The sequence below is a fragment of the Sinocyclocheilus rhinocerous genome, unplaced genomic scaffold (genome assembly GCF_001515625.1).
Source record: "Sinocyclocheilus rhinocerous isolate Xijiao unplaced genomic scaffold, SAMN03320098_v1.1 scaffold450, whole genome shotgun sequence".
Classification (NCBI taxonomy): domain Eukaryota; kingdom Metazoa; phylum Chordata; class Actinopteri; order Cypriniformes; family Cyprinidae; genus Sinocyclocheilus; species Sinocyclocheilus rhinocerous.
In genome coordinates this window covers 391381-414532 of record NW_015653457.1, presented here as the reverse complement: position 1 = coordinate 414532, position 23152 = coordinate 391381, and the positions used below count along the sequence as shown (strand labels likewise).

The 23152-nt window shown below is 34.1% G+C and overlaps 2 protein-coding genes across 2 annotated transcripts in view; both read right to left on the bottom strand.

Moving 5' to 3' along the window:
- LOC107715726 (WD repeat-containing protein 47-like) overlaps positions 1–9898 on the bottom strand; it is a 15510-nt gene extending 5612 nt beyond the window's left edge. The window contains exons 1-10 of the mRNA XM_016521906.1: positions 9605–9898; positions 8528–8697; positions 7975–8058; positions 7800–7884; positions 5676–6463; positions 4336–4447; positions 3902–4071; positions 1697–1912; positions 1449–1616; positions 1013–1182 (exon numbers count right to left, since the gene is read on the bottom strand). Of these exons, the coding sequence (XP_016377392.1) occupies positions 1013–1182; positions 1449–1616; positions 1697–1912; positions 3902–4071; positions 4336–4447; positions 5676–6463; positions 7800–7884; positions 7975–8058; positions 8528–8685 (1951 nt within the window). The 5' untranslated portion in view covers positions 8686–8697; positions 9605–9898. The remainder of the gene's footprint in view (positions 1–1012; positions 1183–1448; positions 1617–1696; positions 1913–3901; positions 4072–4335; positions 4448–5675; positions 6464–7799; positions 7885–7974; positions 8059–8527; positions 8698–9604) is intronic.
- Positions 1–17643, bottom strand: part of LOC107715727 (uncharacterized) — a 22258-nt gene extending 4615 nt beyond the window's left edge. The window contains exons 1-5 of the mRNA XM_016521907.1: positions 17590–17643; positions 16330–16674; positions 15653–15745; positions 13995–14132; positions 12832–13015 (exon numbers count right to left, since the gene is read on the bottom strand). Of these exons, the coding sequence (XP_016377393.1) occupies positions 12855–13015; positions 13995–14132; positions 15653–15745; positions 16330–16674; positions 17590–17632 (780 nt within the window). The 5' untranslated portion in view covers positions 17633–17643 and the 3' untranslated portion in view covers positions 12832–12854. The remainder of the gene's footprint in view (positions 1–12831; positions 13016–13994; positions 14133–15652; positions 15746–16329; positions 16675–17589) is intronic.
- Positions 17644–23152: the final 5509 nt, after the last annotated feature.

Sequence of the window (23152 nt, the reverse complement as noted above, 5' to 3'; positions counted from 1 at the left end):
ATATATATATATATATATATATAAATGTTAAAATGTTATTTACATCGGTTGTAGTCACTGAATTGGTTTTGAATTTTAATACAGTTTAATAATACTAATATTGTAATTTACATATTCCATTAACTGCAATAAAAACAGATGAAAAGGCAACTACAAGATAGTTTAAATTATGAAATTCACAGATTAAGATATAAAGCCAGAGACTTTAAAAAAAGTGTGTAAACATTTATAATACATTATTATTAGATTCAATATATTTAATTAATATTATAATTTAAATTAATACTTTTATTCCGCGAGGACGCATTAAATTGATTAAAAGTGACAGTAAAGACATTTATATGCTTTAGAAAAGATTTCGATTTCAAACGAATGCTTCTATTGATCAAAGAATCCTGAAAACAAATGTATAAAATAATAAATTGTATAATATTTCTTATTGGCTAATAATAAGAAATGTTTCTTGAGCAGCAAATCAGTATATTAGAATGATTTCTGAAGGATCATGTGACACTGAAGACTGGAGGAATGATGCTGAAAATTCAGCTTTGACTCACAGAAATAAATTACATTTTAAAATACATTTAAATAGAAAACAGATATTTTAAATTGTAATAATATTTTACAATATTACTGTTTATACTGTATTTTTTTATCATATAAATGCAGCACTGGTGAGCAGAAGAGACTTCTTTCAAAAATCTGATCTCAACCCAAACCTTAACATGGTAGTGTATATTTACTGTATACTGTACAGTTATTGCTATACAATTTATAGTCTATTTCTCACATAATAAAACGGTACTTCACATTTCAACATATTTCATGTCCATTATTTGGCAGTTAGCAGTGACAAAGAATAATGTACAGTTATTATCAGAAAATAAAGCCTTTACTTATCTTCATAGGTCACAATTACTTTCAGAGCACTTTATGATTCGTGTTAGAAAATACTGTGTATTTACACTACACAAGATACATTTGATCTGACATTATTTTAAAGGCACGTTACCTGTGGCGTTGCAGGTGTCCGCATTGAAAGGAAGAACTTTGACATACTTGTCATTGGAGCCCGTGGCGAGAAGCTGCCCGCAGGGACTCCAAGCCACACAGTAAATAGAGCCTTTATGGTGCTTAATGCGCTTGAAACAGATGTCAGGCTGCTTTACTGGACCTTGAGCACTAGACAGGAAGAACAGAGGACGCTTTGATATTTTGAAGAATGTTCACGTTTCGGACAGTTTTGGGTCCCATTGTACTTTTCTGTCCATACCATGGAAGTCAATGAGACTTGAAACTGTTTGGTTTCCAACATTCTTCAAAATATCTTCTTTCATGTTCCACAGAAGATAGAAAGTCATACAGGTTTGGAACGACATGAGGGTGAGGAAATCATGACAGAAATGTCATTTTTGGGTGAACTATGCTTTTAAATGCTGAGAACACACCTGGTTTTGAGGGATTGTGGGTAAGTGCAGACACGCAGTGTTTTGGAGTTGGAGCCGATTGCGTAGAGGGTCCCGGACGGGTGGAAGGCGACCGCGCGCACAGCCTGTGTGTCCTCCAGCGTCTGTACTGCAACGAATGGGGATTTGGGATTCTCATCCTGAAACACACTGTCATGATATCTCAGCATTAGAAGCAGCTCACAGACCAGAGTTATTTCATCTTCATAGGGTTGAAAGCTTTGAGAAACCTCTGGTTGACCAGCACTGGGGACTCATCCAGAGACGGGACGCCTTGGCCTCCTCCCTTCTGAGGGGTGCTGCTGATCAGCGCAGTCTTGTTCTGCCCTGAGCCGGTCTCTGGGGTCTGTTTACCGGCTCCGCTCTCTGCCGTACCATTACACTGCTGGGCCAAAGCCTGGACGTCTTCTATTCCCACGTTCAGTTCCTCTAGTTTCTGAATGGACCTACACAAGCAAATGATCAAGAAAACTTCAGGGTGCCTGATGGCTTATTTAATGCTGATATTTATAAAATCTATTGACAGCTAAGCAGCTTTCAAAATGTTGAAAATAAATGCTAATTTTACATAATAATTTCTGTAAAATTCACAATCTAAAAAAGTAATAAAATAATAATAATTATTAAACATAAAAAATACAATAATATAAATATATATTGTATAATAAATTGTTTAAAAATACAAAATACAAAACACAGTATGTATTAATATATTTATACTAATGTATAAAATATGCAAAATATTAAACTGTATTTAATCAATGATTATTAAAATTAATTAATAAATGGCATAATATACATACTACAATTTAATAATGGCAAAAAGATTGCTGAAACACAATGTACAACAAAATTGTATAATATAATACTGTAAATATAATATAAATTGCTGATAATCTCAAAATGGCCAAATATTATGAGATTAAGGTCTATCACTAGTATAAATTGTATATAAATATATATGATATTATACAGGCAATATAATTATAACTATATTTAATTAATAATTACATGAATAATGGCAAAATATACATATATAATACTATTTTACAATATATAGCAAATAAGTTGCAGAAAAGCAATGTACAAAAATATTGTGAATGACTTTTTTCAAAATGGCAAACTAGTAATATATATCATACTGATAATTTTATATAACTGTACCTACAGTGTGTAAAAATATTGAACTATTAGATTCTATTTTAATATTTAAAAAATATTGAACTAGGACTGTGCAAATAATCAAATGCGATTTTCATGCACATCTCGTCAGTAAAGCTGGTTCTGTTATTAGTAGTAAATCTCCATCACGTGCTTTCAGATGGAGCAGCATTTACTACACAGACCCGTAGTTCACTGATAAGCTACGCAAAATCACGTTCAAAATCGCAGGCGATTCATTGCCAATTATGAACGCGATATTGCGTAGCTTGTCAGTGAACTACGGCTCTGTGTAGTAAATGCTGCTCCATCTGAACGCACGTGCTGGAGATTTACTACTAATCACAGAACCGGCTTTACTGACGAGATGCGCATGAAAATCGCATTCGCTTATTTGCACAGCCCTATATTGAACTATTCGATTCTATTTTAATGACAAATTAAAATAATATAATTTACAAATTATATAAATTGTATTAAATAAATTAGATTTTTATGATTTAATGAGATTATAGTATAAGAATTGTATATTTTACAAATTATATAAATGATATATTATACATTTTATTTGTATGATTTATTGAGAGCAAATAAGTTGTTCACAAACTTGCTGAAAACACAAAAATGCTGATTGTCTCAAAATTGGCATATATTTCCAGGTTAATGTCTATCACCATTTGTGACCCGTGATATTTTGTAAATTTCCTACTGTAAATTTATTAAAACTTAATTTTTGATTAGCAATATGCATTGTTAAGAACTTCATTTGGACAACTTTAAAGGCGATTTTCTCAATATTTAGATTTTTTTGTACCCTCAGATTCCAGATATTCAAATAGTTGTATCTCGGCCAAATATTGTCCTATCCTAACAAACCATACATCAATGGAAAGCTTATTTATTCAGCTGATTGATGTATAAATCTCAATTTCGAAAAATTGACCCTTATGACTGGTTTTGTGGTCCAGGGTCACATATATGAAATCATACTGAATATAATGTAATATAATACAGTAGAATAGAATAGAATAGGAGCACATGCTATTTCTGTTATCCCTGTCTGAAATGAATGGCACACATCAATAAAAAATGATGTGACGTGAATGAAATGAAGTGTTAGTGGTAAGCAAGTTCAGTCCAAGAGGCATTTACAGCACTTACAATCTCATCATCTTGACATCAGAAGCCACATAATCAATCAACAACACTGCGCTTCCAACACATCTGAATGCCTCTGGGGCACTTTAGAGGTAAACGGGTCGTCTGGATCTGACCTGTTCAGGAATTTCTGTGTGAGACTGTGCGGTGCTGCGTCTGTAGGCTGATCTGGTGGATGAACTCCACCCTCCAGCAGCATCTGATGGTACAGCTGCCTCTGCTGCTGCTTCTGCTCGAGATGCTGCTGCACACGCAACCGCTGACGCTGGAACTCCTGAAGCTGCTCCTGCACACACACCACAACAAAATCCACCACTGACTTCCATAACATGGGAAAAAAAATACTATTAAAGTCAATGGCTACCATCAACTTTTTGTGTCACCAACATTCTTCAAAATATCTTCTTTTGTGTTCAACAGAAGAAAGAAACTCACACAGGTTTGGAACGACATGAGGGTGACAAAATGTCATTTTTGGGTGAACTTTCCCTTTAAGGTCCTGGGCATGTCATCTAAATGTTGCTTGTTTAAAAGGGCACTGTAGTATTACCTCTGATTTGTCAGCTGAAGCTGTGGCTCCACCATCTCTGCCAGGAGTCAGTGGAGGACGCAGTGAGTTCACTCCTCCTGAGCCGTTTATCCTCTCGTCCTGCGCTTGTGCTCTGGAGGAACAGGACAACACCAGCCAACAAAAATGAGCAAGATAACATCTTAATATCTGTGGATGCACAGATAGTAAAATTCAGGCTCATGCGATAAGCTGATAGTTCATTTTATGTAGCGTCCAATAACTGCTAAATGGCTAGCATTGAAATTCTATCCTATTTTTTCTAAATACATTGAAAATAAAGCACAGGTATGAAAGATGAACTTTAAATGAGCGTTAGATGACGGCAAAAGTCATCTAAATGTAAAAATAGAAAATAGTAAAAATGTAATGAACAATTAAATATACATTATACACCTCCAATTAAATGCTTGAGGTTGGTAGGATTTTGGAATGTTTTTGTAAGAAGTTGCTTATGCTCACCAAGGCTGTATTTATTTGATCCAATATACAGTAAAAACAGTAATATTGTGTAAAAATAATTTTTTATAATAATTTTCCATTTAAATATATTTTAAAACTTAATTTATTCCTGTGATGTAAAGCTGAATTTTCAACTTCAATGAACAGAAAGTTCAAAAGAACGTTTAAGTAGAAATTTTTGTAACATTGCAAATGTCTTTACTGTCACATTTGAACAATTTAATGCATCCATGCTGAATAAAAGTATTATTTAATAAAAAAAATTTTTTACTGAACTCAAACCTTTAAACAGTAGCGTAATAACAAAATCAAGAATATTATCTCTATCTTTTGATAAAAATTGCACATTAATATTATGACTTCTGATGCCACTTCTTATCTAGTATTCAACAAAAATTCTCTCAAATATATTGACTGTCATAGAAGTTTGTTTTAGTAAAGCTGCCAGGGTTTATTTCGGTGGATCTAACCTGATTAGAAGTGTTCAGCTTGACTACCATGTGCTCACAGTGACACCTTCTAACACAGAAACCAGTTTTGAGAAACTAGATTTTACTACAGTATTTCATACTTTATGGTGAAATGTGCAGTTTTGCTTATGACTTATTTCTATGACTCAAGGAACACAAGAAGATATCTTGAAAAACATTTAAACTGTTTTGAGCCATACGATGGAAGTCAATGGGGTCTAAAACAACAACACTGGACCCCACTGACTTTCACTGTACTGACAAAAAATACACTGAGACAGATTTTCAAAATATCTTCTTTTGTGCTCCACAGAAAGTCATACTGGTTTGACTCAACATCAGAATGATTAAATGATAACCAAATTGTCATTTTTGGGTGAACTCTCCCACCTGTCAGGCGAATCACTGAAGACGCTGCTCTCCAGTGGGTTTTTGCTTCCATTTCCTCCTGAAGGATACGCAAAGTTGGCGAAAGACTGTGACATGGCCGTTGCTTTTCCATCACCTTCCATGCTTTTCTTTTCTCTTCCCACCAAGCCATGAGACAGACCGTCCAGAGCGGGATTGAGAGAGCGGGACATGTAAGTATCTGCCGACTGGGGCCGCCACAGAGGCGACGCTGGGCAGGGCGAGAGTTTGGTGAGCAGAGGTGTGAGAAGATCCGCGTGACCCGTTCGCACCGGTTTGACCAGCCGGTCTACGTGGATGTTGAGGGTCTTCTGCTCGAATGCACAAGCGAAGACTGATGGCGAGAGGTTTTGCAGCCAAGACAACAAACTCAAGTCCAGTTCCTCGCAACCGTTCCCGCACAGGACGTCAACGGCGAGGAGAACCTCCTCCTCGCTGATTTCTTCTCCAGTGGCTTTGCTCTGGCAGAACTCGACGCAACATTCGTACAGTATTCCCTTGATGAGGAGCTGGAACAGACGGTCATTGCTGGCTTTGAATCCGGCTTCGCTCAGTTTGCGGTCCGCAGGGATGAATTCGGACACCATGGAGCAGGCTTCCTCAAAGCAATGCACGCGGGCCGTGCTGGGGTTCCAGTCCTTGAATTCGGCGTGGTTGGTGAGGCGCGGGAGCGTGAGGAGCAGACAGAGTTTGCTGTAGTCTTCTTTGGTTGGGCAGAACTCTTCCAGGGAATGAAGGGACTTCACTGCGTCTTGCATGCTCAGCTCCAGCTGCAGGTGGGAAAGAGAGAGGTCATCATGGGATGCTTCATGAATAAAACCTTCTTTCTGACACATTTTGAGTCAAGATTCATGAGGTTCAATGTGAGATTGCCCAAAATATTTTTTTTTCAACTATCTATCTATCTATCTATCTGTCTATCTATCTATCTATCTATCTACCTGTCTATCTATCTGTCTATCTATCTATCTATCTATCTATCTACCTGTCTATCTAACTGTCTATCTACCTGTCTATCTACCTGTCTATCTATCTGTCTATCTACCTATCTATCTATCTATCTATCTATCTATCTACCTGTCTATCTATCTGTCTATCTACCTGTCTATCTATCTGTCTATCTATCTATCTACCTGTCTATCTATCTGTCTATCTGTCTGTCTTAAATGCTATTTTCATGGTAATAATAATAATAATTAAATTTCTTCCATATTGCATAAAACCAAGATTTATTCTAAGTACTAAAGGCAATTTTATGGCAAATAATTATATACAATTAAACTTCCATTTTGCATAAAAGACTAGCATTATTTATGTACTTATTCAAAGGCTATTTTAAAGGCTATTTTCATGGTACAAATAACAAAAATAATCATAATTCACAATTACACTTCTTCCATTTTGCATAAACAACAAGCATTATTTATTTATAAGTATAAAATGTTCATTTCTTTATTTATACATAGTAATGGATATTTTTAAGGTATGAATAATAATAATAATAATAATAATAATAAACAATTAAACTTCTTCCATGTTACACAAAAGACAAACATTATTTATGTATTTATTTATCTATCTATCAATCAGTATTAAAGGACATGGCACAAATAATAATAATAATAAAATAATAATAATAATAATAATAATACAAACTCTTGTTGATCATTTTGCATAAAAGACTAGCATAGTTTATAATTTTTAAATAAATTTATAAATGTATTTATCTATTAGTATAAAATTTTTATTTATTCAAATTATTACCATTATCATCATCAAAAATGATAAACAAACAAATAAATCATGTTCATCTTTTATGCAAAATGGAATAAGTTTAATTGTAAATATAATAATAATAATAATCTTAACATTTTGCATGAAAGACAATATTTATTTATTTACAATTAATTTATTTATCAGTTTTGATGATGATAATAATAGTAATAATAATTTGAATTAATTAAATTAAATTATTAAAGGATATTTTCTGGGAAATAATATTACTACTATTCCTACTAATATTACATTTGACATAAAAGACAAGCAAATTGGATATTTTTTGGAATAACATGATGCCATTTTGCACACACACATACAAACACTCACATTCTCGGGGTCATCTGCCGCAGATATGGCATTGTTTACACACAGAGCTTCCAGAAACCTCTGTTTTAGGATGATATATCGAAACCTGACAGATAAAAAAAAAAAAGCCAAAAGACTGTGACACAAGCAACACATGCTTGAGTGTTGGCAAAAGATTCAAACCTGACTTGCTTACTTCTTTCTGTCAAATTTTTCCAGGCACTCCAAAGGCTGGATGAACTGCAAAACTTCCTCCCACTGCCCATCTAATATAAGTTGCCTTAGAAAAAAAAGAAACAAAACCAAAAACAGAAAAGGGCCACAAATGAGTTCACCTACCAAAAAATATTAAACATCTTTCAGAAGTTAAAATGATGTTACTGCAAGAAATGCAAGTGTACTCCATACTTCAGCACCTGAAAAAGACACAGTTTTTCCTTTTCCACAATTCATTAAGCAGCACAACTATTTCTTAAGGATGGCATAGTTTTGTTCGTAATAGACTAGAGTAAATGCTGCTAAAATGGCCGCTGCAAGTAAAACTTGAAAAACAAAAATTACTTTTGAATTAAAAAAAAAAAAAAGACATTTTTACTGCATTTTGGATCAATTAAATGCTGCTTTGCTTAACACCAATTTCTTTCAAAAAACCTATGCCTTAGTGATTCCGAACTGTTGAACAGTAGCTTATTAAAATCACTAAGAATTCATTAGTTGTTTAGGTTTCAAAGACACAACTTACAACCCACCTCAGGAAGAGCATATCATCTGAATAAAGCCCATTAATGATGCCGCTCTCTTTTTCCAGGGCCAGCATACCGATGTGGAGCTTTCTGGAGTTCAGAAAGTCCAGGATCAGCTTGATTATCTCTGCTTCTTTAATGTTTATGATCTCCTTTGCAGTCATGGTTTCAGATTCCTGAAGGGACAGAGGGACAAGGTTATCTGTAATCGAGGACATCAAGAGCTGTGTGTGTGTGTGTTTGTTTGGTTTTGCCTAAACTGTGGGACCCAATATTCCCACAAGGACAATAACTCCTCTACATCATATATTAAATTAATGGTGTATTAAACCAAATAAATCATAAATAAATACATTTAATAAAAATGTATTTAAGCATTATAAAGAAATAAATGTATTATAAATTCTAAATACATTTATCATAAATAAATAAAAAAATTCTATCTATGGGTTAGAGTCAGTCTGTTGTAATTATTAACTATAGAAAAATAAAAACAACAGTAATCTATGGAATGTCCCCCATTTAGGTTAGCAAATCATTCTGGTTCAGTGCACTGTGGCATGCTGCTTAGTAAATCAAGCGACCAGAACTTGTATATTTCATAGACCATATGTTAAATAAGAAACAAAAATAATGCATAAGCATCAAACAATGTAAACCACAATAAATCCATATCACTGACCTCAAGCCCTTTTCAAATGTAGCATCATTTAAATAAATCATGTGATCCAGAGAGAAAATGAAACGTCTTTTAAAGTCTTGATTTATTATGCATGCAAACAATTGCATGCAATTACTGTGACAACTTGTGCCATGCAGTCCTGTCAGCAAAGAGAAGCTTGCATGTGTTTGCTTTAGTGCAATGGAGACACTGGGAATTAGGCTGCTGATCTGAACAATTTATTTACTGACTCAGTTCATTGCATGCAACCCTCATATCTGTCATTTTCGCTGACATTCACATGTATAGGCTACACAGCATGCATGTCCTGTCTGGCCCCAAAAGCAACGCAATGAAGCTTTAACTCTCTGCGTGCTTGCAAGACACCGTCAAAAATTCGTGCAGCATTTCCAAAAGCTTACCTAAAACAAAGCTTCGGCCAAACCGGTGTTGTTTATTCAGTCTTCTCCTGCGCGGATTAGCGCGAGCTCAGCGTTCAGCCGCCCGAGAGTGAGGTGCGTTTATCCCGACAATGGCTCGGATGTCCCCACCCACCTTCCGCCTGTCTCGCTCTCTCCATCAGCAGCAGCAGCGCCGGTTACCGGGGGAGAGACGCGCTGCTCCGGTCACACCCACTGAGCGCGCCGCTACATTGCTGGTCATTGGTCTGTTAAGGTTCTCTTATAAATGATGAGTTTGTGAATCTAAAATATGACACTATGTGGGTCGGAATAAAATGGACAAAGGACATAAATGGACAAAGTGTTCTTTTTCCTCATTTGAAAATATTTAACATCTTACAATTATGACACTTAAGAAACAATATTATTTAATTGTAGTGTTAATTTTTATTGTATTTTATTTTGCTAGAAAGCAAAAAAAAAAAAAAAAAAAAGACCACTTGATGGCACTATGAAATCACAAGACTGATCCAAAAGCAAGTTCGATTTCACCAGGAACTCATCGATGTGTACATTGCTGACCTAATCGGTGAATGGTTGAGCTGAAAGAGGAACTCATTTGAGATTAATTAGAAAGCACACGCACGTCTTCAAGATGTCTGTTAAAGATCGTTTCATCTGGAAAGCATCTGCTGTGCACAAACATCTGATAAACGTCTGTAAAAATCAGTTTTACCTATATTAAAGGCATTTTCTAAATGTAGGGTGACCACTGTTCTTTTTCCCGGACACGTCTTGGCCAGGATTTATATGTTGCCTACAATACTTTAATATGCATTATACAGAGGCAAGAGGAAACGAAAATAATACCATCTAAACTTTTCTAAAGACAGTAAGTTTCCCTCAGACATAGATTCTTATAAACTCCTACCGCTAAATGAATCGCGATTGGTTTAGCATCTCAACCGATTTTAATCGTCACATATTTGAATCGATTTCCAACCGGCTCGCAGTTAATCGTTACATCCCTAATATCCAGGTTTTGGCTTTGTTTTCCTGTTTTCATACTTGCTGATGGTAATGTTCGAAAAGTAGTTTGACCAATAACATGCAGGCATCGTACATAATCGACCAATCGTGGTGCGTGAGAAGGTGCATGGGCAGTCAAAGCGATGCAAATACGCGCACATATTAAGTTAGGTGTGTGCGACTTTTTTTGAAGTACTTTTACGCAGATCGATCGGCGTTTGACATCAAAGTACCGTGAGAGCGATTCTTCAGTGACCATTTGAGTTTTAACGTGTTTTAAGGCCTATTTTATACCGTATTTGTCAAATATCGCACAAAGTATTAACTTAGTGCCCGAATTACAGTTCAGCAATTGATTCTGTCTTTGTGAGTCTTCCACTGTTCAGTTTTTGGTAAATCTAGGTCACAAAGGAAGTGCATGAACTGTTACATTTTGGGGCACCCAAGTGTCCATCAATTCCTGTCTGTGAGCGTGACCCTGTTTGGCAAAGGCCTTCGTTGTTTTTTTACTAGGACAGCGTTGTTCTCTGCAGTACTGCGTTCCACTTTCTGCTAGTAGTGTGATTTTTATTTTATTTTTTTAATTGTCCCACCTCTGCATTTCATAAAGCTGCTTAATGAACATCTAATTAATGATTTTTACACCAGAACATACACTAAAAAATTTGGGGACGGAAAGATTTTTTAAATGTTTTTGAAAGAAGTCTCTCATGCTCACCAAGGATGAGTTTATTTATTTGAAAAATACAGTAAAAACAGTAATATTGTTCAATGTTATTCCACTTTACTGATTTGTATTTTCATTTGTAAATCATTCCAGTGATGACAAAGCAGAATTTTCAGCATCATTACTCCAGTCTTCAGTGTCACATGATCCTTCAGAAATCATTCTAATATGCTGATTTGATGCTTAAGAAACATTTATTATTATTACCAATGTCAAAGTGTAAAAGTCTTTGCTGAATAACTGTTTTATTGCATACTGAATAAAAGTATTAATTTCTTTCAACAAAAAAAAACAACAACCTTCGAAAGGAGACAAAATCAATCATAAAGTACAGCCAATCAGAAGAGCGTGTGGGCGGGCTCTATCTTCTCTCAGAAAGAACACTACTGTCTCACAATCGAATAGAAATCGGTAAGTAGGCCTATATAAAATAAACAATTTTATCTATGTTCAAAATACATATTCAGCGACTAACACAGTCTTTGTCATGGAAAGCACTTGTTTGTGCACACAGAGTTCACAGTTTGAAAGTTCTTGTTTCCTTTAAAGGGGTCATATGATGCGATTTCAAGTTTTCCTTTCTCTTTGGAGTGTTACAAGCTGATTGTGCATAGTAATGTACAGTATTTGAAAAATAATGTGTTTTTTGAACATTAAAGCATGTCAACATATTCTGTTACACCAAATACACAAAATAATGATCTTTAAAAAAGCATCATATGACCCCTTTAAGTTATTTTCAAGATCTGAGGTAGGCTATAACTGTCGTGTGTCGCAACGTCGAGTATTTCATTTTTGGCCCGAATGAAACGAGGCTGTGAGGGATAGAAGTACAGTGCGTTCAATGGATTGTACTGTTGTTCAACAACATCATTGTTCAAAAACCTTCAGTAGACAAAAACACCATAGAACAGTGTTTTAAGTTATGAGTTGTGAAATTACCATTATACAGTGCTTGCCATTGTAAAGACTGTAAGTCTGTCCTTCACAGCCTCGTTTTCATGTGTTAAAGTCAATGACTGAAATGAGTTATGTGGAAATGGGCGTTCAAAGAAAATTCTTAGTTCATTTTGTGACTACATAAGAATTAATAATTCATAAGTATGAAACACCTCAATTCCTTATTTTCTTCCCTCATTTGCTGCTGTCACAGTATGTGGTTTGTTATCTAATCTTGGTCGATTAATCTTTATGTTGGTTCTGAAATACCATAGACCTATTTGTACTGTCACAATAATATGCATTATTAATTGTGAGTGGAAAAGGAGTGTGGCAGATTTTTCTTTTTGTTGTTTTCACGTTTTTTGTAACCACAGAATGTTTCAGTATGATACAACTGAATCAGGTTTTCTCAAGTATCTCTTTCTGACAAAAAAAAAAAATCTGCTTTATATTTACATCTTCCCATGCTACATTACAATGCTACATTACAAAATTAAATATGTTTCCATGGTAAGACATTTAATATAAGACATTTAATGTGTTTTCAGGGGATAATTCTTTCATATGGAATAGTTATGGCCTGTGGATTCTGTTGCTTGAAAGAGTGTCATACTTCCTCAGCGGTTTAATGGTGTCAGTTTTTTTGGAGTCAGGCAGGTCGCAGATGTCCATCTTAGTCCGGTTTTGCCTCCAGCAGCTCGATTCCACTGGTTTGGTGTTTTCATAGATGATCTCTAGAAACACATAACATTACTGTGAGTTACATCAAATGGTTAACAGTGCAAAGCACAGGCCACGCTGAGGTTCTGGAAGAAAATGGTTTTGCTGTGCACGCTGCACCTAACTGCTCGAGTCTAACCACAGACAATGAGAGGCAGTTTGATCATCAACTGGAGCTCACTCTCATAGCGCTTAACCACATGACACCCACACTCATTCAGCGCTCAGTTTGCGACCCAGGAAATGTCTGACCTTGTACAAAGACCCCTGAGGATGCATTGATGTTTCTCAGCAGAGTCTCGTATGAGGACCCCAAACAGTCTGTGTGTCTTTTAAAGGATTTTTGTGGTATAATTTTGATAACAGCAAGAAATAATCTTGATTCTTCCCTCAGTTTAAAGCAAAAATTATAGTTATAGGCTGTAGACATTCATAACCACAAGGCTTTAGCATTATGTGTGTTGGCTTGAGAGTAAAGTTAGGCCTAGTTTGAGTAAAGTTATACAATCTTTGAACATCATTATTATGGTGATGTTATGTTGTAATGCTTTATGATGCTTATGTCATGCATTTGAAATAATCATTATCAATGGCTTAATAGATAATGCCATTTCTATCATAGATAATAGATAAATAGCCACATACACTGTAAAAAATATTTTTCAAAGTTGTAAATAAAGATTATTGGAATACGTTTTACAGAAAAATAGTATTTTACTCATCCAAAATGTCACGCTTAATTCAATGTGTTGCTTGCCGTTTCTTTGTAATTAGTTGTAAAATTCACTAGATATTTCTGAGTGAAAATTGTTTCTGCACCGATTTCTTTAAGTGTATAAAACATTAATGTGAGACGGACAATGAACTGTAGGTTCTTAACGTTAGATTTGGTCAAAGTTAACATTGTTTTTGTTAAATAAATTAGTTTAGGATTAAACTATTTATTTGGCGACAGATTTTTTTAAATGCAACATTGAGTCATTGTAGACGTACCTTTAGGTTTGCGAGTCAAGATGCATATGACAACAATTAACACAACTAGTACTACGCATCCAACTGCCAACGCTAGCCATATCCACCACTGAGCAATGCTGGACGGTGGTGTGGAGGATGTTGTGAGGATTGTTGTGGCTGTAACACACAAAAATTTACAAGAAATAACCCATTGTTAGGTCATTCTGTCACATGTGTGGCTCTTCCTATGGCTGCAGTGTTAACGCTAGATTTATATTCTCAAAGAATGCATGTGTGAATTTGATTATGGAGTTGTATTGAATCAAATATGATTGCAACCTTTTTTTTTTTGAAGGGAAAGCAAACAATTTTTTCCTAAATTCTTCCCCTCCAAATCTCTCTACAAACCTACTTGACAAGCCAGTAATTGTGTTTTTGGTCTTGAACTCCAAAAATGTATTATCATAAATGCAGTGGTGTCTAAAAGGCTAAAACCACATTGAAAATCTGGGGTTCAAAACTTAATTTAATCCTGGACATAAACAGAATTGTTTAGGAAAAGAAAATAATAATAATAATAATAATAAAAATTAGTGCTGTCAATCGATTAAAAAATTAAGGTCAGGTAATTGCATATTTTTCTGAAATCAATTGTGATTTTTATATTGTAATAATTTTAATAATAGTAATATATTTTTTAATATTTGTTTAATGGTATCTTTTTTATGACTGAAGTGAAGGTGAGTATCACTGATACCAATACTACTGATATCTCTAGGAAATATATTTTTTCTTTTTCCTAATATTTAACCATTGTCTATAGCTATTCAACATTACAGTACAATTGAGATCTATCAATTTTAACATTTATTAGACTTTTAAAAACAACAACTTCTAATTTAAGTGAAGTTAAAACAATCCTCACATAAACCCATTATGATAAAAGTCATATTTATACCTGTGCCCTTCAGAAAGTAGGAAATATACAGACATTTAAAATGATCAAACACTAAATTCTAAATTAAATAGATGAATCCTTAAAGCTACAAAAGTTATTGATTTCCTCTTTTTCCTTTTGTTCTTTGATTAACAGACATCACAGCAGCTGGGTTATTAGATTTTTTTGACTGCTATTACTTTCTTATAGCAAGTCACCTCTTGTGACCTGTACCTTTTCCGTGCTCATTTGACTCGCGCCAGGCGCTGAGGTGAAGTTAGAACACACGTCTGAAAAGTCTCCCATTTGATGTGGTCGTAAAGACGTTCTGCGTATAAATAAACACAATTCTTGTCAAGAAAAAAGAGGCAGAAGCTGCAGTTGTGAGTGGGGTGGCCTACCTTAGCTTCGGCCCTGCGTTAATTGCGTTACATAGTTTTAACGCCGTTAAACTGAAAAAATTAATTGCATGCGTTAAAGCGCTAATTTTGACAGCACTTATAAAAAATTATAATAAAAATGTGAAAAAAGGACAACTAGTGGTCTCTGACTTCTGGACCCCACTGTGTAGTACTATGTCAGTTGAATGCCTGTAATTAATTTTGTAGCAATAGTACACTTTATTTCCTAAAAACGTACATTTGAGAACAAGTTTATTGATATTTGAGACAAACCTACACACAGACCACAATAGAAGCAGTAGCCTAGTTATTATGCAGTAAACCCATGACTTAATGAGGGAACAAAAGCTACATTTTACCACTGATCAAGCAAGTTGTGGGTGAATCTTGTGTAGTTAGATTTTGCGTCGGATTCTGTGTCTGTTTCGGATATTCCTGGTTGCTGTTGGTATCTGTAGAGAAAAAACAACAGTGAAAGTTGTCAAAACTGATTTTTTTGGTACTTTTAATAATTTCAATAAAGGATTTAGGAGTTAAAATGTTAGGCAGTTAAAATGTGAAAGTGATGGAATTCTATAGTTGTCAAATTGGAAATTTGGTTATTGGTATACATTGTCTTTATTTCCCACAAATATTTAAAGCTGTAATGCAACATAAATAGTTTGCATAAAGAAGTTTTTACATTGCAACTTATATTTATTGATCAAGCTCTTTGAAGTTCACCGTAACAGTCTGAGACCACTGGTGAAAATGTTTTTATTTATATGCATTTCATTTGACTACTCTTGCATTTTTATAAATTAAATTATCAACAGACCAATTTGTGGGAAAAGTTGAGGTGAAAAATGTACATTAATTTCATAATGTCTTAGTATTTGGCTTGTCCTTTTCTGCTTTAATGACAGCAACACTCAATGCATGAACTCATTACGTTTGTGTAAAGCGTGATCATCTTGTTTCTCCAACATTACTTGAGAATCATCCATATTAATTTTACATCGCAACATTTCTATATTTGAAACAACCCTCTACTTACCAACCAGAACTTGTATGCCATCACTGCATTTGTTTTCGAGAAAAGGAATATCTTTTGTAACCTTGCAGAAGTACCATCCGCTCTCATTGGTCTTGATGGAATTAATGTTGAGTGTTGCCCAAATGTCATTATTTTCTGTATAAAAATGCTGTTCTTCAGGTATCTTGTCAGTTAGAGAGTCACAGCCTAAATTAGGTGTCTGGCTATAGTACCAGCTCACCTTATGTTTTCCACCTGGCTGAAAAAAACAGTTGAATGTGACTGAGTCTCCTTCACAAACTTGGATGTGCTTGGGTTCCGAATAGACTTTCAATTCCTCTTGACTTGTACTACTGATCAAAGGTCCTGTTATGGTCAGGAAAAGAAAAAACAATATAAACAATAGACACACGACTGGAATACTGACATTGTGATAAATTATTAAGTTGAATTGAGTTTTTTTGGTTCTTAACATTAGTTGATACTAGTTGAGCTAACTAACAGCTTTAAATGCAAAACATCTAATGGCATATGACTGTAATTACTCAATACCTCAAACAAGCTATTCTGGGTTTGTCAACCAATGTGTTCATTTGTCATTTTTACTCATAGCTTGTCCATAACGTAAATACAAGGTAAACTATAGGGCTAATTGCTTGGTTTATTTTTGAAAGTCAGTTTCTTAGTCAAAGTAGTTTGTAGTAGTCAAAGTTTTAACTGTAAAAAAAAATATATATATATATATATTTATTGCACAGGAAATATACATTTTCATCGTGGGACATGTTGTCATAACTGGAATCTAACATTAAATGACATGTTAATTCAATTTAACAGCTTTTCTGCAAATGTATACTATCAAATAGTTATGAAACATAAAATGATTAATGAAACAGCGAAAATGTAAAAGATAATCTATTGTTTTGGTGAACAAATATTGTAATTGATAAACTACATTAATAACATGTAAAACACATGTGACAAAATTTTACTGTAAAAGACCAAATGTACAATATTATTCTAATTTAAGAGGTTTTTGAACTAGATGCTTGAAGCAGACTTACAAAACCACTGCTAAGTGAAACACACATTTGTAATCAGACTCAAAATCTAATATTTATTGAGATAAAGCCTTTGTATTAACTAACCTTGGTCAAAGTTTGGTCATAAAGTGTCAAAAACTCTACTTAACAAAATATCTGGCCAATTCTATGTGTTAGATTAAATCCAAACAATGTTCTTAACAAACTAGGCTTTTAAGATAGCACAAATTTCACTTACTTGTGAGTAAAAGAACAACTATTATACTGCACAGTTGATCCATGCCTGAGCTGGGCACAGAGTGGGTCTTGAATAATAAACCTCCTTCAGAGCAAAAATAGTCTAAAAAGAAGAAAAAGATTTGAATTGAATTGAATGATCGATCCAACTTCAATGAAAACAGCACCTCGCTCGCTCACTCGTGGTGTTGGTTAAAGCTCTTGAAGTCTGGCAGAGATACCTAGACGGGTTCCTGTGTGGTCATGCATATATGAATAGGTCTCAGAGCTATCTGTTGATAGCTTATGAAAAGAATTATATGTTGTCTTCCTGTAGAAGCTTAAGTCTACTAGACATTATTCAAGTAAACGGAATGATTCTTTCAAATGGTTTTTGCAAATAACTATACTTCTAATGCAATACATAGCATGCAAGATCTGCAGCTGAAAAAGTAATAGTTTTAAAAGTATTTAAAGTACACTTACCGCTCTTAAAGTGGGTTAAAATGTGAGAGTTGCTTTGAAGTAATGCGCACAAGTTACAGGCATGAAAGCAGGTCAGCGGCATGAACATGAAATGAGAATCGGCACCACAAAAAACTCGACTGACATCAGACGTATCAGGAAAACACCAGAGACGCTTTCTGTTCACTCGCAGAAACAGCGCTGCTCAAAAATAATGTCCCCAACTTGTATGTGAACGCTTTTGGACCTTCAAGTCACAGTTGTATTTCATTGAAATATTTCATTGCATTAGATAGATAGCAAATTAGCATCTGCACAAGCTTTTCTCTAAATTAATTGAACTTTTCTGAACCATTTGTGCAATGTCTTTTAATTAACTGATATTTATAGTGAATATTTTAAGTCAGTTCTTTGTACTTTGAAACATAAACATATTTTGGGGTAAATATTTCACTTAGAATGTGTTTGTCCTATATTTAGTTCAAATAAATGACACATTGATATTTCGTCTTGATATATTGTATCTAATGTTTATGACTTGATATCTTATATTTAATGCAAGACATTTGGACATTAAGTGATTTACGTGTCCACATACTTTTTTTGGGGGGTCCTGTACATTTGATGGAGTTTTGTTTTGACATCTCATACATGACTTGCTGAGAACTGTGACGCATTGGATGTGGTTTCGATATTAAACCTAAAGGCAAGCCTAAACCACTGTTTACAAGTCGAACTAAACATCAAACTGAAACAGAAAATGTAATACTGGCATTTTTTCTAAGTTGCATGTCTGTGTATTGCATAATCTGTATATATCACAAAGAATGCTAGGACAAATATATATATCAGTCTTTAATAAAAAAAAATACAATTTGTAAATTGCATTACATACAGTAAAAGCAGACTTAAATGTACATTTAAATACCAGTGAGAAAAAGACCATTGTCCTTGTTCAAATGAGGCAATTGGCACAAATGAGGCAGAGGCACATTTCCACTTTAAACAGAACGATATGTACGAGGTTTTGTATGCACACAACAACAACAATATTATTAATAATAATTAAATTCTCCCACTTTGGCTGATGAACTAATGAACTTGTCTCTTGGGTTTATATGCAGGCAGTGATCCTACATAAGCTGGCTAACTGAACTTGTGTTCCATTACTGCATTTTTGGTCAAGAACAGGAATATCTCTCATAACACTGCAGAAGTACCATCCAATGTCATTGCAATTAATGGTGAATACTGACCAATTAACATTGTTTTCTGTATTATTATGCCATTTTTTATGTAATCTTTCTGTTCCAGAGTTACGGTCTAAATCAGTCGGACTGTAGTACCACCTCAGTTTATAATTTCTACCGGGCTGAAAAGTGCAGTTTATAGTGACCGAGTCTCCTTCACAAACTTCAGCGTACTTTGGTTCCAAATAGACGTTCAGTCTTTCCTCTTGACTTCCACCAATCACACCACCTGTTGTGGTCACAAAATGAAGAGAACAATTTATTGTCTGTTGCTAAAACAAGAAGTATACGACTGGAATAGTGTTGATCTTGAGCTTGTTGTGAACATGATGGTTTCTTTTAGTGAGGTTTATCCAGAATTTTTCAAATACCACCATATTGGTGTGTAGCTGAAACTATTGCTGTATCTATATGTAGGCCTGTCGCAATAATCAATATAACGACTTATCGCGCAATATAATTTACAGAGAAAAGAAGGTCAGGGTAAAATCTGTAGATGGAAAAATCTCCATACAAGTTTTTTTTTTGCATTTTTCTTTTTTTCTACTTGTTACTTTGCACTTTTTGTTAGAAAATGTTTATTTACTATTTATTCAGGTTTTTTAAGGTATTTAATGTTTTGATACTTAATTTTCATGATCTAAATACTCTTAAAAATTTAAAGTTTGTTGTCATTTGGAAGTGTGTAGGCCTTCTTGCATTATTATGCTGTTACATTATGATTATATATTCAGTGGCATAAAATGGTCTTTAAAATGACAATAATATCGCTTATCGCAATTATTTCTGGGGCAATATATCGCACAACAAAAAGCTGTTATCGTGACAGGCCTATCTATATGTATCTCTATCTATGATGTATCTATGTGAGTATGATGAGAGCTACATAGAGTGTATTGAGAGAAAAGCTCTATTAACTACATAGCCTTCTAACTTCATAACACAACAATAAATAACCCATACAACTTACTCTTATTTATGTGGCAAATACCAAGTTTCCCTCTACTTTCCGTCCAGAACTTGTATTATATTTACTGAATTTTTTCTTTGTTTTTTTTTTCTTTGAGAACAGGAATATCTCTCATGACCTTGCAGAAGTACCATCCACTGTCATTGGTCTTGACAGAATTAATGTTGAATGTTGACCAAGTGACATGTTTTCTGTATAAATACGCCATTTTTCATGTAATCAGTTACAGTCTAAATCAGTCGGGTTGTAGTACTAAACTTTGTACTTTCCATCTGGCTGAAAAATGCAGCTTCTTGTGACCGAGTCTCCTTTACAGACTTTGTACTTTGGTTTCAAATGGACGTTCAGTTCCCTTGACTTGTACTGCTGATCAAAGCTCCTGTTGTGGTTAGGAAGTTAAAAGAAATAAGATAATTGATCATTTATTCAAGTATATACGGTTGGAATATTGATGGTTTTGAGCTTGTTATGCTTTCTTGTTGTTAGATGGATAATTTCTTTGAACACAAAATATCTGCTGACATGTGACTTTAATACATAACTCAACCAAGCGACTATATGGGGCAAGTGGACAAAGTGAGAAGCTGCCATTTCATGGCGTATTATACACTATTTAACAGTTCTCTGCAAAATTGTATTAATCATTTTGTGTTTCATAAATATTTTTATATATACAACAGAACATGTACTGGTAATTTAAATCTAATTTCCTAAGTTTTCCTATAACCATAAAACACAACACAACACAATGCAATGCAATGCTTAATTCAAAATACAGGTAAACAGCTGTGAAAAATCTGTGGAAAATTTCTTCACGTTAACATAATACATTGCGCCCTATTTTGACAAACTTTTCTTAGAGTGTATAATCAATATACATTTATAATGTAAAACACATGGCAGAATTTGAGTTTAAAAGACAGAATTCACATAATTATATTTTTACTTAATTATATTTTATTATAAAAATATAATACATAATTTATAAATTATTTTATAATTATAATTTATTAAATATACACATATACGATTAAAACATACAGAGAAAACCACTGCTAGCCCTCATCCGTCCCTCGGGTCATTTTGACCCAAAACTCATTTTTAAAGATTTTTTAGCGTTGATCGTTATGTTATGAGACTTTTTTTTACTTTTTTTTCACACTTGAACCGGGAATACATGAAAAAAAATTTGAGTGAATTCGAGCAGTTTAATAAGTGGGTGCTATAAAAAAGTATCAAAAGTGTCCCTCGCGGGTCATTTTGACCCGCCACTGGAAAAGCATGGAATTTACGAAAAAACTGCGGATTTTTTTTTATTGAATTTTGTCACACTTGAGCATGGAGCACACACAAAAAATGTTTTTGTCGATTCGAGGATTCTATTTGCGTGTAATAAAAAAAGTAACAAAAGTATCCCTCGCGGGTCATTTTGACCCGGCCATAGGAATGAATGGAATGTCAGAAAAAAACAGCATTTTTTTATTTATTTGATTTTTTTTACTATATAAAATCTGACACAATCCAGAAAAGATGCATACCCAAACAAAGGGCTGAGACTGCAGAATGTCCCCAATGCACAAAAAACTCACATACCCACACACACACACACATGGCACACACACTCCCATTGAAACACATTATAGCATTTATGATGTTTCTGCTGGGAAATGACTGTCATTTTGAATTTTTTTTTACTTAACACAGTTAAATTTGAGTGATGGGGTGGAGACCAATGAGTTTATATCATATTTATATTTTTTAAATTTATCTTTTATATTTATTACATATTTATGAAACTGTATGAATATGCATGTGTTTGGATTAAAATTCAGTATCAATTCAATTAATTTGAGTGATGGGGTAGAGACCAATGAGTTTATATCATATTTATATTTTTAAATTTATCTTTTATATTTATTACATATTTATGAAACTGTATGAATATGCATGTGTTTGGATTAAAATTCAGTATCAATTCCTTTCTTTCTTTTTTTTTTTTTACAAAATATATATTTTTTAATGTTTTGATATATATCTAAAAGCCTTGAGATATATCTGAATGCTTAATGAAGCCTCAAAATGGTGTAGTTTTAAAGATTTCACTTGTTTAAAAAACTACATAAAAAACTAGAAAAAATATATATATATAAAAATGGACCAATATAAGCTTTCTGGACCAAAAATAAAATTAGTGTCATTTTTGGCCTTTGGGTCATTTTGACCCGCGAGGGACACTTTTGTTATAGGTTCGGGAGGGACGGATGAGGGCTAGAGAAACTTTTTAGTGGATAAAGCTCCTGTGACTAGCCCCAGTTATATTCATTTCCCAAAATATTTCACTTTCTACATGATAGATTATATCAAACAATGTTCTTTACAAAATAGGCTTTTAAAATAGCATAAAGCTCACTTACCTATAAATAAAAGAAGAAAGATTGCACTGCACACTCGATCCATGTCCAAGTTAGCACAGTTCAGAATAATACTGTAAATCACCCCGAGACTAAATAAAACGATAAACAAAAAGACAGTGATGAAGTTACTTTAAATTATGAATTCAACTTTATGAAACTGCACCAAACAAAAACAGCACCTGGACTCTTTAAAGGAGAACACCTGAAGCTTTCTTGTTCACTCGTGATGGTTAAAGCTTTTGAAGTCTGGCAGAGATACCTAAATGGGTTCCTGTGTGGTCATGCATATACAGTGGGTACGGAAAGTATTCAGACCCCCTTAAATTTTTCACTCTTTGTTATATTGCAGCCATTTGCTAAAATCATTTAAGTAAATTTTTTTTCCTAGGATCCCCAATTCCAGGTGTGAAAAACTTGTTGCATTTTTCCCAAAAAGACTCATGGCTGTATTAGATCAAATGGGTGCTTCTACTAAATACTGAGCAT